Genomic DNA, 15,100 nt, shown 5'->3' on the forward strand with positions numbered 1-15,100 from the left:
ATCTTTCTCTGTAGTTATGTGAAAAGTCTTGAGGGATATAATTCCCGGTTCTCTCTTTATGCGTCCTTGCAAAGCACGTGTGCTCGGTTACACAGTGTATGCACACACTGAAACATAGCCTTCACGTCAGCATTGCGAGTGGACTGTGGTTTAAATATGACTCAGTGTAGCATTAACACCCTCTTTAAAGATTATCCTATGTGCGCTGCTGTTGCTAGACTATTAATTAACCTTCAGGAGAGCTGCAAGTCTGTAGCAAAGCCACAGCTACACATCGCATTAATGAGACGAGCCATTCCTGAACAATGTCTGCATAAAATCACAACAAATACAAAGAATTCTAAATGAATTCAAGTTGATTTTCCCATTATTTCAGGTTATGTATTGTATTTTTGGTAAATTTCTGTCTGTATGTCTATGGTCTAGGACCCTTTCATGTACCTACATGAAAAGGCTAAGGCAGGGAGAGCTGTAGCAAAGACCTCCCAGATACACAGCAGAGCATGCCTCAGTAATACACAACTACTGACATTAACAGAGAGACACAGCAAAAAGGGAGGAGCTGGGGTGGAGGTGGGTTGCAAAGTGGCTTCCTGGGCAACAGCAAGGGAAAGCAGGGTAAAGTAACTTCAAATAAGCACCTTACATGAGATTAGCCAATGGATGCTTCAGATGAGCAGTCAGCTGATATGGGCTGGTTTATAGATTAACTACCAGGTGATGCAGCTGGACTGTGAGTTGAGCTTGACTCTAACTCTAAGTCCAGCTCTAACTAATGCTACGCTACATATCCTTCACTGACTTCTTTACCTTCAGGTATTTCACCAGTTCTCCTCCCGACGCCTGTGCGGTTGATGCAATGCTCTGACAGTGATGAAAGAAATTATGCAAATGTTGATCCTGAAACACAGAGAAGGTCAGACGTCAGGGGCTCATTCCACAAATGCATAAGATAAAAAAAAAAAAAACAAGACTGGTAGCATCCAGATGAAACAAGTCTTCTGCATCTTACCTGAGTGTAGACAGTGGACACGAGGTGTGTGGACACTTTGAATAAAGGCTTCCCGCCATCCACCCATTTGACTTCAGGAATCAAATGCTGAAAATGTGAAAAAAACAACAAAGCTCTGCTCAAAAACCTCACACTGACGTCATTATCTCATTATATATGCACATTTTCCAACCCTGATGTCTCTCATCTATCAGAGCTAGTTTTTTTCAAACATGCTGCCAGACCATGAACAATCAGTCCAAGTAATAACGGTACATTTTCAGAGAATCTCTGAATAGTGTTGCATTGGGTTTAAAACTGCTGCAAATTGTTGAGTAAAGCAGGCTACCACAGAGTATAATGCCTCACTCATTATACTGGCCAGTGACGACATGAAGTGAGTGCCAATGTTGAATGATATGACTATCCGACATGTGGTTCGGTGTATTGTCTCGAGTCACCTCCTTAACACGCTATAATCTAAAGCAGCTTTCCAACAAAGAAAGAACTGCGGCACTTGAAGTTTGAGTAGGTGCGACCGAACTATCACGACCGAACAACTTGAAGATGCACTTCATCGTACCTTGCTGGCACCCTCCTGACAACTTAGGTATCCAGTGGGTAGGTTGGCAGCCACAGGGATCTGACTCTCATTCATCACCACCCGGCCGTCCTTCAGCAACGGCAGCCAGGCGTAACCCACTGACAGCAGAGACAGAGGAGACAGAGGAGTCATTCCTGGACTACACGCCAGCAACCGCAGTAAGAGAATTAACATGCGAAAGCCCAGACAGAAACTCTGATCCCCTTTTTGCTGGTTTTACTGTGAATTCTTTTCCATTTTTCACCTTGCATCTCGACCTGGTCCCTCTTTTTGGTGCTGGCCTTGCTGTTGCTCTCACAGCTGACGTGGTAGAAGGTAAAGAGGAGGTGATGTTTCTCGTGAAGCTGAGTTGGCAACTCAATCTTAAACTAAGAACACAAATAAACAATCTGTCATCGTCGCGAACGAATGCCGATGACACATCCTGACATGTACGACAGCCGTGGCATTTTTTAAAGGTCAGGCTGAGGGTGTCGTACCTCATCGTAGAATTCGGGGTTGTGCTGGTGATGTAATACTGAGGCAAAGGCATTTTTGGTAAACAAGGGTCCTCCGGGTCGGCCATAGATGCACTGAGGAATGACAACAATACCAAATTAGATCCCGTGACTGGAGGTCTTAACCTTTAAGGATTTCCTAGGCACGACCAGGGTTTATTTAAGATTACCTTGAGTGAAACAGCGTCTTCCTCATCCGAGTCCTTGAACTCAATGCAGACGGCAATGTTTCTAGCCTGAGGACAAACACAGTGAGCAAAGATGACCCAGTTAGCAACACTATGTGAAAAAAGTTCTGCAGCTTCGGATCATGACAAAAAAATTCTCTGCTGAAAGGAGTTAACAAAACGCAAAAAAAGGGACGCTTTTCAACTAAAATAACTCGGTGGTACCTTTGCAAATGACTTCTGGCTGTCGTATTTCAAGTGCTTCGGGTAGACGTAGAGGTGATTGTTGTAGATGGTGAAAGGCTGAGAACATTTGGCAATGCACGGCACAAACTCCTCCACTTCAAAGAAGATGGTGGCCTTCTCGCTAACGTCGAACTGCTTCACAGGAATGTAGGATGAGGTAACACAATCTATATATACAGAAGCAGAGAGAGAGGGGAAGACCAAATAAGCAGCCTGTGGACAAAGTAGCCAGTCTAGTCTGAGAGGGAGCGGCTTTCATCTCTCGTGTTGGCTTCACGGAGGGCTTACTTATCAAGTCAGGGGCTACATTGTCAACGGTAACATCAAGGTTTCCGAGGATTACAGGCAGCTTGGCCATCTTCTCTGGTCTGAGGAAAGGAAAATAAACTCAGGTCAAGCCTTTTCTATCATCTACAAAACAAAAAAACAGTCTGGAAGGTGGAGACAAATGGTATACGATCACACCCACACATGTGGGCAAACATATTTCCTATTACAGACCAGCAGATTTTCCAAAGGAACATCTGCAAGAGTACTCAGACCGTGCGTAATAAAGAGAACTCAATAAAGGTTACTTACTTTCTGAAATCAGCCAGCAGTTTGAGCATGTCCTCATTAGACAGTTTGTTGCTGTCCTGCCTGTACAGAGGCGAGAATCGAGCACTTTTGTCAAGTGTCCCTGAAGCATCTCTGAACAAAGGTCTGCAAGAAACACAAAAGAAAAGCACAATACGTGTCACCTTTTTCCACTGGCCAAGAGGGAATTGTCAGAAAAAAAAAAAAATAAATAAATAAAATAGTTGAGAATATGGTGATGAGGATAGAAAACAGATTTTTATCAGCTATGTATTATTTTTGTGTTGTGTTGATGCACAAATTAAAACATGGGGACTAATGTATTCTAATATGGGTTCATGATGAGGGTGGGTACTGGCAAGGACTTCACAATACGATACGTATCATGACACTTACGATACGATACGATACGATACATTACTGCGATATATTGCAATAGTCTACATAGTTCACTGAGAAATTTTAAATGCAGCTTAAAATACATTTTGCATGTATGTACATCGGATGGCAGTGATAACTCACTGGACGTATTTAGTCAAAAAACAATATTAATTCAAATGATCTTTCTTTTTTTACAAATCGATATTAAGACATTCAAAATCGATATTGTATCGGAAGAAAAAGAATTGTGATATAATGCCATATCGATATTTTTTCCCATCCCTAGTTCATATCAAACTGTAACTTTTTAAAATGGAAATAAAAAAGGATAGCTTCAGTTATTGTTCATTTTCCCTCTGTTAGTTTAATTGCGCATAATTATTATAATTTGGTTGTATACAAACAAAAACACAGTTGTTGTAAAAAAAGATTTAAAGTACCTTGCTGCCCAGGCAAATGGCATCCTGTACTGTCCCAACCGGCTACACGCCAGCTTGGCATTTTTCAGGACCTTCTGTGCCACCTAGTGGAAAACACACACATTGTGATTTGCGCTTCAGCACAAACAAGCAGGGCCTCATCACATTATTGACAGTATTCAGCCGGCTGCCAGTCTCAACACACGCCCTTCAACTGTTGAATCACATTACTACCCACAAAGCTCCCTATAGGGTGCGCGACCACATTTGTGCAGCCAAAGTCAACGCTTGCACTGAGGGTCCGCGCAACTGGCCAGCAATTGCAAACAGGGGTTATTATCTGTGTATAATGTGGAATAATCTGGATGAACCTGCTGAGCTTCGGGGAACACGCCGCCTCTGTGAGGAGGCTGGTAATGAGGGATCTTTCAGTACCTTGGTGGAGTCTGAACTCTTCATGTATGGCTCTGCGCAGTGGTTGATTCCCCCCTGAAGCACCTTCTCAATGCGAGCCACCATGAAGATATCTGGGTGGGGGCAGGTTACAGAGAACACTCCCTGCAGATATAATCGAAGTGTTGCAACGGATTGAAATATGTATGAGTAGATTTCAACAGCCATATTTATGTAGTCTTTGATTTTAGAAAAAAAAAACATGAAAAGCATAATGTTAAATATTATTTATTCACCTGTTTGGGATACTGCATGGACGCCTCTGGAACGCCGTGGATCAAACGCTGCCCATCGGGACGGGCGTCACTTCCCCCGTTTATGTACTGACTGCTGTTATTGGGCACCATGCCCCTGACAGACGGGTGGTTTAAGTCAACGTGGAAGTCGGAGGAGATTTTTCTGCCATTCTGGATATCGAACAGCGACAGGGTGATGTAGAATGGCTCCACCTGGAGAAAGAGTAGCTCTGTATTAGACAGAGTACCCTGATATTTACTCCTTACATCATGTAACCACTACAGACCACGTGTGCAGTTTCATGCATTCCCATCTTTATAAAATGGGCTATTACAGTGAGTTATATAGCTGAGGTGTCAGGATCACCATCAGCAGAGAAAGTTGCACTGGTGGAAGCATATCTAATGCCACCCTAGTAGCTATTTCCGTAAAATTTCAGCGGAGGGAGCTGGGTGAACACACTTTGAATTATCTGCTCCTCGCGCATCCAGAGACAGAGCCTGTTGTCTTTAATAGACGTTTTCTGCTGGGAGGGACAGCAGGACATCAGACCTCATTACACAGACTCTTTGCAATTCCAGAGTCTGTAGCCTGGTTGCTATGCCAACAGTAGTCCTTCAGCAGCTCACATAATGAGAGGAGTCCATCCGGCCGCTGTTAACAAACCATCTTGCCCGTCTTTAGTCGGGCGGGTAATGATATTTCTGTTATTTAAGGTCTATTGTGCCCAGGAGAAGATTAGCCTCACGTTTGTCGTCGGTCCCTCCTCGTTCTCTGCCACACAGCTTTGCAGATTAAACGAGAGGTCATTGCAGTTCACCAGAATGCGCTTGCCAAACTTCTCCTCGAACTGCTTCACGTCCGGCTCAATTCCTGAGAAATCTAGTTTCTAAAGACAGAACAATGGTAGGTGTTACATTTCATTGCTAAGTGTTGGGATGGATCTTATTACAACTCGGGAATAAGAGCGCTGCTTTGTGCTTTATGTTTATTTTACCTGTGTGTCCGGGTCCAAGGTGAACAGCTTCAGTCTGGTTTCGCTCCTCATCCTAGACTCTATCTCTCTCGTGCTCTGAGGGGAAGAAAGACATTTTCTGAGTTGATCCACAAAGTGTCTGAACACTTGAACCCTGTCTGAGAGATCTGCACTCAGTAGGTTTTGTCATTTTTTTCCTTTTTCTTTTTTTTGTAATTCACATATGGAAGTGATGTGTTGTACAGACAGGCTCAGGGGTGAAAACCAGGTGGTACCAGTGTATATTTCTGTGGAGCACACTGTAACTTGTCAAACTCTTCTCCACCCAACTGTTACCACCAGTTTCCATACACACGCAGCTTTATTTTCACATACCAGCCTGTGTAGTAACGGCACGATAAAACACTAAATACAAATAGTGAAAATAATTTTGCAATCTGCTCGTCATGAAACCAATAAATCACTTCATGATTTTATCCTCAAAAAATCTTTAATGACGTTAAGAACTGTCAGCTTTCCCCACAAACATATATCTCATGTTGCACTTTGGTGGCTGCGTGTTTATAAGCCTGGTGTTAGATTTGAAATGTTGGCTTTCGAATGACACACTCAACGGAAAAGACATCTCAGATATAATCCCAAGAAGAGCAAAATGTCTGTGTTTAATGTTAGATCAGATCTACGAAAACAAGTGAATCACCGAGAAGTCAGATGTGTAACGTTTGACTTTTAAATCCAAAACTGAGCCATATGTTTGTGAAAATAGAGGCGTTCTTCCTCACTAATCCCACAGGGAGCGGGGGTTTAACTCAATGCAATGATGCACAGATTATCTGAGCAAGCAACCGAGGATGCAGGACCTACCTGAAAGCTGTCCATACTGCCAGAGGAACCGTCTGACTTTCCAAGATCATCATCTACGAGAGAATCGAGAGACACAATGGAAGCTGTAAAACCACCTTAATCACTCGCCGACATGCAAAAGCTCAGTAAACAGTAATTGTGCTGGAACCAGCGAGGATTGAGATGGAGGCACTGTGGGTCTCAGTGGCATATTTCAAGAAAAGCTTGGAGCTCCTTCTAAAGCAAAACAACTTTTTTTTCTCCCCCCCTCGACTCTCATGTGCAGGATGATTAATAAAAGCTGTAAGATTAGTGGAGCGTTTACAGCAGAGGCATTCAGCCACGCTCGTCCACGGCTAAGCCCCCTATGAGACAGGAGGTGAGTATTAAAAGTCTGGGTGGTCGGCTATCAGTTCTCCACGGACTACGTGTGCACAGCCAGGAGGAAGAAGAAGAAGAAGAAGAAGATGGGATGTGAGCCAGGATGAGCAGATGATGGCCTGAATGAGCAATGTCTCATTTAAAAGTAAATAAACTGATAATAATAAGTGGATTTACAGGATAAACAATATTATACATCTTCAGAACTTAGCTTATACAATAGCAGCATTGTAGTTTCTATGATTAACTTGACACAAATAACAACTTAATAGAAGTGTCACAGATCATAAACTTAAAGTATATCTATTAAATATTAAAGGTTTATACAATCTTTAGGGATGCACTTAAGTGGTTATTCTGTCAGCTATTAAGCAAGTCATCATTTGAGCTATAAAACGCAGGACAAAAATGAAAAAAAATCTTAAAAAATGTCTCAAAATGATAAATCGAAAATATCAACGGACTAATTGAATAACTGAAGCCAAAAAAACATAATTAGTCACATACTTTGGCTGGTGTGATATACACAAAAGCCGTTGAATGATTTAAAAAAGATGTTTTCTTTTCCTGTCTCTGGATAAAGTTTTGAGAGGTCTAACACAAAATAATACTCCCTTTTCATATTTCACATGGGGCAATATGAACAGACAGACGAACACACCATCGTGAATGTCTCCGTTTCTCTTTTCCTGCATGGCGATCTCGAAGCTGCTGTGCAGGATCTTGTTGAGCGTGTTGATCCAGTCCTCCATCTCCCCTTCGCTGTCCGCAGCCAGCAGGTAGGTGCTCTTATCCTGCATCTTGAGCTCGAAGGCGAACCTTCGAACCTTGGTGTTCTGGGCGGACAGCACGAGAAAAAGGATGAGAAAGGGTCGTCTGAAGTGGGCCAGACAGGGCAGATAAAATAATAATAAAAAAAAAATGATTTAACGGGACAAAACAAAGAAGTTGGAACAAAGACTTTTTGTTACCGAAAAGAAAGAATTTGTTGGCATATGGTACTGAAAGATTTATTGATTAGGTTTAGTTTTTCACATTTAAAAATCAAACTATCCAACTGTGAACATGGCAGGCCTGAAGGAATGTTTCATCCCTCTCTCCAAAGCTAACACTGAACCAATGCCCTCTCACCAGAAGGAAGACGATGTTTAGTTTTATGATTTAAATTGCAGCATTTTGATTCCACCTTCGCCCCGGCCTCGCTGGTTTCTACTGATTTTAAGCCCGCAAATACAAAGACTGAATTTATTAACACTAAGCAAATGGAAACAAAGAGAGAATGGGAGTAAAAACATATTTCCATCTGTGTATCTAACCTCCGTCTCTGCCAGGACTACAGCAGTCAACAGAAAATGAGCTGCATCTGCAGAGCTGAACTCAACAACCACGACGTCACTTCCCCGGGTTGGTGCTTTCACGTTGCTCTATTACAGTCTACTCAGAGCCAGTCGAGGATGATTCAGCTGAAGCTTGTTTTTGTATTGTAATAAATGGTTCAAGCTGTATTTCTTTTTCAGGGCATAGTGCAGTATTAATCTCAGTATTGTCCGTGCATTGTTGTGCACTGGCTATCTCTGTAACCTGCAGCGTAGGAACAGCTGAGTGGGAGTCACTGGGAGGGAAAGTCTGTATCTGCAGGCTGGCTGAGTAAACACAGAGAGGACAGAAATAAACGGGAGTCTTGATAAATAAACTTAATCATCACCACGGTGATAGGTGGGAGGACTTGCCTCAGTTTTCTAGACAACACAGCCGCACACATCCTCCAGGAAACTAAACAGACAACCATTCCAACTGTTATTACGATACTGTACGCGTATCGAGAGTGAATAAAAAGGAGAAAGCAAAACCTCTGGGAGATTGGATCATAGAACAATTAACATTTCTGAGCCCTTTGTTAATCTACAGGGGCTGCTGCTGGTCCCCCGTTCCTCATGCGATAAATACTTGTGACCATGAGCACATGCTGGCATCTTAACAAAGTGCAGGAGCAGCTCGGGGCTCTGTATGACGTCTCTACACGTGCCATCCCAGCTGCAGCCTTAAACATCTGCAGATCTACTCATAGAGCAGTTCCTTCTGGCGGAGTTTGAGTCACAGGGTAGAAACAGTTACAAAAGGGGGTGATGGGCTGTGCAATGGCTTTAGTCCCAGTGAGCAGTTTTATCGCAAATACACAAAGGATTACTCCTAAAAGTAAAAGTCCTAACTTGGTCCCAGTTCTAGGGAGAATAAACTCAGTAGGATCCAGTATTGGCCGGTCTCTAGTTGTAGAACGATCAATAGCTGCTTGTCCCATTAAATTTCCATCTCTTTCTTTTAAATTTGAAGCGGCAGAAGCAGACACTTTTTTTGACGTCACTGAGCAAAAATGTTCTTCTGACCTTTCTGCAAAGTCTAGAAAACCCGACTTTTCAACGTCCTCTTGGTTCTGCTTTTAAGCTTTAAAATATCTAGGCCACGATGACGGAACTGAACCAATCACAGAGGTTTTAAGAGAGAAGGTTTTTCTATTATTGGCCGGTCTACAATTGCACATCTCAGTGGACATCCTTTAAAATTATATAAAAAAATTTTTAAATAAAATTAAAAAACCCTGATTCGTACTGATGGAAAATCAGCGCTGCCAATGCTGGAATCGATATTCCAGCATTGGCAATAGCTGCCTACTACGCAAAGACACCCAAAATAAAGACGGCTGAATTATGAAAATCCAGCAGAGTTTAACATGCCAGTACTGATGAGGCGTTTCAGAGAGAAAGAGAAAACTCAATTCCAACAGCCTCGGGTTGAATTCCAAGCTTGGCGTAGTCTTTCCCCGTCATATCTGAATGTGCTGTCGTGGCGGTTAGGTTTGGCTGGTAGATTTATGAGTGTACAAGCACAGTAATGTTTGTACACTTGCAGAGTACAGTAATTCTGCTTGTATAGTACAGTAATTCTCATGGTGGCACTATATAATAGCCCCAGGTCTAAAGTCACAATGTGGCTGTGAAGCTTGTGCATGAGCCTGTACTGACTGGATGGGACAGGCTTAGGGTGGATTTTTTCCTGCCTACGCCAGCCAAAAAAATATTTCATCTAATTTAGAATAATGGTTTGTCGATAAAAGGAAGAGAAGAACTGAAAATGTTTATTCGGGCAAAGAAGGCAGGCGGTGTAATCTACTCGTCTTCAGTCTGACTGAACTGTGCGTCTTGTTACAACAGACGAGGTCTGCGGTTCAGACTGGGTGATTTGGAGGTTAAGCAAACTTGGGTAAAAGGCACAGACATCATAACCTGCACTGACAAACCTTTCAAACATCTTAAAGCGTTCAAATATCAAGACCACCTCTCCCCTCCTGCGCATGATAGCTTCCTAATCTTCCTGATTAATGCCAGCTGGATGCCTCTTAGGTGAAATCAGGTTCTTTCCATGCACCGAGACGATAGACGGACGATAATGCACCCGGTGAGCGTTGGCCTACATTCAGATGTGAGCACGTGGAATTGATTGAGGGGCCGGAGGAAAGTGCTCGGAAGTGAGGCCTCAGCATTCACCTTGTTTCGCCAGCTGACAGTCAGCAGAAAAGCCCGACCTTGGGGAGGAGAGAGCTCAGGTTTCACGGAAACGGAGAGGAGAGGGTCTTGCGGACACTTTTCAGCAGCAGCCATCAGTGGAAATTTTGGCCTGTCATAACTCAGGTTTTATGGGAAGAACCGCGAAGAGGAAGTTGCTGTATCCGTGTCGTGAGTTTATTCTTGGTTAATTGCATTTTAATTCCCATCAGCAACCACCATGTGCTGCCAGCAGGGATATCCCGTTTGGTAAAGCGGTGTCATCCGGGGTCAACGAGGACTGACAATAACTGCCTTTGAAAACAAAGACAACTTGAGTCATTTTTTACCTGAACTACACCCATGCATGAGTCCAAGAAGATGGTTCCTTTTGGCTCTTTGGAGATCTTCTCGTCCTTGTAGAAGTTTAAATTATAGGAGCCGTCCCCGAGCTGAGTTAGGTGGAAATACCTCCTCTTGAACGACTGAAACAATGACAAGAAAAAACATTGTAGTTTCAGTCAAGTAAAAAGTTGTAACATAGTAAGTTGCCTACACTCTGTGTGCTTTACGGGTTCTAGTCATATGAATCTAGTCCAGTAATAATCTCATCTAATGGTCTGTGGCTAGTTTTTTATGTTGAGGTCTTCTGAATATGTCAATGGATAGTGGAACCGGACACTTGCTGGAGATGGAGCTAAAAAAAACAGTTACAACATATGGGAACATTTCTGGGGAAGATAGTCAAGCGGTAAAGATGCTACTGCATTTTAAACTGTATTATATGGGCATGCAAACTATCTTTAACCTGCTTAGACCCTGTGTCCTCATATGTGGACATTAAGTTCTCATTTAGACCTGTTGTCCTCATAAGTGGACACTTTAGTGGTAGCAAAGGGTCCATACACAAGTCAGTGTCAGAACACGATAGCGGGTCAAGTGGTCTTGTTTATGCTTTTTGACTTTTGTAGTTTGATACGATGCACAAATTTAACAAATTCTGCCAATAGTAACAAGCTACAGTATCACTAATTAACAGGTACACGTTTGAGTCTGACGGAATTTCATTGTTTGCAATTTTTACTGAGGTATTAAAATAGTAAGTTTTATTGTTACATATTGGTGACTTTTTTGTAATATACAGAGAAATAGTCCCCATGTCCACATATGAGGACATTCTTAGGTCCTATCCAAATACCCTGGAGAAATTAAAAATGCACACCAAACTAAAGCTCGGGTCTTGGGAGGTTAAATTGTTTCAAACCGGAGAACAGACTTTTTCAAGCACATTTTAAAACACTTTTTTTTCTCCATTTCATCAGATTGTATCATAACGTCGTCACCGTAACACAATATACACTACCAGTCAAAACTACCGGAGCAAATTTAGATGTTTTAAGAAACTGAAACCAGCACACGTTTGGAAAACAACCCATTAATTGAACACTCACCCTCATGGTGACACTGATGGCACTGTTCATGTTTCCTTTATATAGCCAGCCATGCTTGGTGATCCCGCCTTTCTGAGACCCTAAGGAGGCCGTGTCCTGCAGGACACACAGAGACAAGGTCAGACAATGGAATGTACACTGCAAGAGGAAAGGATACATCTCAACATATTTTTCAAGTTGAAACAAGTTGCAAGATTTAAAAAGTGACAAAATAGTTCCACATCAAAAAAAAAAAAAATGTTGTTTCTAAGATACAGTCACAAATATGAACACACAACAAGCACATCTACCCCGATCAGGCATAACATTATGACTGCTGACAGGAGAAGCGACCATCTTGTGGCGATTAAATTTTCTGCTGGGAAACACCTGGTATTTGTGTGGATGTTATTTAGACATGTACCACCCACAATATATTCAAAGGTATCTATAATATTATGTTTAAATTAGACGCAACTTCATTTAGACATTTTTGCAGTGGAGAGTCATAGATTAAAGCCGCGTCACACCCTAACAAAGCTTCGCCTTGCCGAGCAGAACGCCTTTGATGTCGCGCTTTGAGATAACACAGAGCCCGACGCTATGCAGGGCCGTCTCAGTCCAAACAAGCAGGGAGAAGAACATAAAACAAACTACGACTGTGAATCCAAATAAACATCTCCATCCTCACAGCAGATCTATGACACGCGGCCCGGTTATCTCACACTCCTGAGGTGGGATAGCAGGACTTATATCACATATGAGCAACGCTAGCACCGGCTCTCATGATCTGTAAAAATAAACCAATTAGGAGAGTAATGATGGGGGAGGACATGGGGACAAAATCTGCAGCCCGGTCCTGGTTTGGATCAGCGCTGCATGAACAGAAGGCGTGTCATTTACAGTTAGATTTCTCAGCCATGAAGGACTTCAGTGAGAAAGTGAAGCAAATAGGCTTTCAAGATGTCCTCATCCCAGTCCAGAATTACTTCTTCTTCTTCTTCTTCTCTAAGCCTAATAAACTGAAAGGGGAATTTTAAAAGCACTGGCAGGAATTATAATATTTTCAATATGGAGGATTGTTGAGCGAGCTGAAAAGCTCCTGGAAAGGTTCAGAGCCCATTTATACTCGTCAGTGTCTAGACAACATTCACCGTTTTCCAGAGAGGCCGAAAAGCCACTGGGTTCAGTTGGGTATCTCTGAACTCTGATTTAATCTGGAAAAAACTCTGTCAAGGGCAGACAAGGAAAAAGATAAACAGTCTAAGAAGTCACACAACCAACCTTGAATGTCAAAAAAAAAAAAGATTCATTCTGGGGATTTGAGAGGAAGAATAAATCCTTTTCTTTCATCTGAACAGGAAACCTCCCTGATTCTAAAAGAAATCCCGTTGCTGAGGGAGTCGAACGGAGGGGATTTAGATCTTGTCATCAGTTGTGTTGAAGTTTTGCCTCTTTAAAGTTGACTGTGAGGCAGAGCAGGAGAGGCACTGACCCACCAAGACCTGGCATAGCTTCACACTCCAAGGAATACACCTCCATCCATCACGGCTCCATTAACTAACACACGCATGTTAAAAAACCATGCCTATAGAGGGTACACTTTCATCAATGTGACCTTGTGGCATTTTAGATAACGTTTGTATCAGCAACGGCTCTGCGGTATCTCCTGTGTTCCAAAGACTCCCGTTGAATGTGACTCATGACCCTCCTTATTGTGCACTCCCACTACAAGCCATTCCAAATACAACAAAAATACTCATTTAAGCTGTGCAAGTCTACACACCCACTCCGTCATGCATGAATTAGCAGAGGATGAAAAGATCCAAATGTTGCACCGGAGTCTTGTGGGGGGAAGAAAAAAAATATATATATATAAACAAAAGCAGATCTTTCAAGATATGGTGCGCCAGCAGAAGTCTAATCACACTTAATTATTTTCATTAAATGCAGCAATTTGACACAAAAATGCCCTTTATCACTTTAACTGCTGCAGTGAAAGAGGAAAAAGCATAAAAAGCGAGGACTGGAATAAGAAACATTAACAGCGTGCAGGGCTCTGTGGGCGAAGCTGATGGGATCCGTGACACTGTTCAGGTTTTTTTGGACGTGAACTCACCTCATCTTTGTCGACATCTTCATCCACTTCAAAAACATGGACAGCCAGCTTATCAGGCTTGGATACTTTGCTGTAAATGGAGCACATTAAGAGATGTAAATATAAAAAGCTGAGGTAACTTTGAAATTTCACATTTCGAGGCCATTACATTTGAAAAGACAAGAAAACATATATATATATATATACACACATTTTATACCTAGTAATAGAATGGATACATTTAATGCTATCACCACTCGATGTCAGTTCAGTTTGCAAATCATTCTAGCACGTGTGTCTCGAAGCAGTTTCAGTGAGATCATGTGATTTGTTCCTTATGTTTCGACCTTTTCTTATAAGTAATTTTGCATTCTGCAGCCTTCTCAGGAGAGCCAGAAAAAAAAAAATATGGAAAATGCAATTTCCAGTCAAGTGCTGAAAACTTGCTCTTTCTGCTCTCATGGAAATGTGTTAAGGTGCATGCCGCCTGCTGGAAAATGACCATGTGCCAAAAGGTAAAAATCCCTTTTAGTGAAAGAAGTGTCAAGCTTTTAACAGGCCATCCGCGTCACGCCGCATTGTTTTAACTTCCCCAGATCGTGGCAGAACATTTGGCAGCGGCTGGAGCCGTCAAGGTCACTGTCAGCTCATATTCTAACACTTTGGCGGCAGAACACATATTCTTCGGGGAAGAGTTCGGGGCCGATGATACAATCTCTGGACAATGAGGGTGGTTTCCACACTGGTCGCATTCGGGAATTATCAAGCTCACCGTAAAAAAGGAAACACTCTATTACACGGAAATGAAAATTATTTGTGTGCCTTGCTTCCTTGCGCTTAATTCACGGGAAGAATTTGTCAGGAGCAGGAAACAAAATAGGTGACAGTTGGTCTGACCTGAAAACAAAAAAAACTGTATTTCCTGTGTGTAGTGTGCGTTAGCATATAATCTCTTGCATCCTTGTATTATATAGAACAGCTGTTGTTACTGGTGCATCATAACAATGTGTTGGCACACTACCAAAGCACCTCTGTAAATACAGTGTGCGGCACAGCTGAGGATCTTAACTACGGACTTACTTCGGAAGCTGTCGAAAGTCACCAGAGTAGTCCTCATATTTGTAGTTGACGACATGCCAGTCGGACTTGTACGTCTTAATGCACTGAGGAGACAATGGACATTGATTACAGGCCACTGTAACGTTGAGTCATCGCGGTGCAGCAGCAGAATTAAAGTGTCAGCATGACTGAAGTAAAGCAAT

The 15,100-nt window shown here is 42.4% G+C and overlaps 1 protein-coding gene across 13 annotated transcripts in view; it reads right to left on the reverse strand.

The window, feature by feature from the left end:
- Positions 1 to 15,100, reverse strand: part of LOC125017239 (dedicator of cytokinesis protein 9-like) — a 77,171-nt gene that overhangs the window by 21,120 nt on the left and 40,951 nt on the right. For all 13 annotated transcript variants that reach the window (XM_047600136.1, XM_047600134.1, XM_047600132.1 and 10 more), the window contains exons 4-23: positions 14,919 to 15,001; positions 13,860 to 13,929; positions 11,762 to 11,857; positions 10,661 to 10,795; positions 7,433 to 7,607; positions 6,412 to 6,464; positions 5,569 to 5,643; positions 5,320 to 5,460; positions 4,571 to 4,783; positions 4,317 to 4,439; positions 3,903 to 3,985; positions 3,085 to 3,207; positions 2,794 to 2,873; positions 2,485 to 2,672; positions 2,263 to 2,328; positions 2,075 to 2,167; positions 1,840 to 1,963; positions 1,575 to 1,693; positions 1,013 to 1,099; positions 811 to 900 (exon numbers count right to left, since the gene is read on the reverse strand). In XM_047600136.1, coding sequence (XP_047456092.1) covers positions 811 to 900; positions 1,013 to 1,099; positions 1,575 to 1,693; positions 1,840 to 1,963; positions 2,075 to 2,167; positions 2,263 to 2,328; positions 2,485 to 2,672; positions 2,794 to 2,873; positions 3,085 to 3,207; positions 3,903 to 3,985; positions 4,317 to 4,439; positions 4,571 to 4,783; positions 5,320 to 5,460; positions 5,569 to 5,643; positions 6,412 to 6,464; positions 7,433 to 7,607; positions 10,661 to 10,795; positions 11,762 to 11,857; positions 13,860 to 13,929; positions 14,919 to 15,001 — 2,217 coding nt within the window. The remainder of the gene's footprint in view (positions 1 to 810; positions 901 to 1,012; positions 1,100 to 1,574; positions 1,694 to 1,839; positions 1,964 to 2,074; positions 2,168 to 2,262; positions 2,329 to 2,484; positions 2,673 to 2,793; positions 2,874 to 3,084; positions 3,208 to 3,902; positions 3,986 to 4,316; positions 4,440 to 4,570; positions 4,784 to 5,319; positions 5,461 to 5,568; positions 5,644 to 6,411; positions 6,465 to 7,432; positions 7,608 to 10,660; positions 10,796 to 11,761; positions 11,858 to 13,859; positions 13,930 to 14,918; positions 15,002 to 15,100) is intronic.

The sequence above is a fragment of the Mugil cephalus genome, chromosome 12 (genome assembly GCF_022458985.1).
Source record: "Mugil cephalus isolate CIBA_MC_2020 chromosome 12, CIBA_Mcephalus_1.1, whole genome shotgun sequence".
NCBI lineage: Eukaryota > Metazoa > Chordata > Actinopteri > Mugiliformes > Mugilidae > Mugil > Mugil cephalus.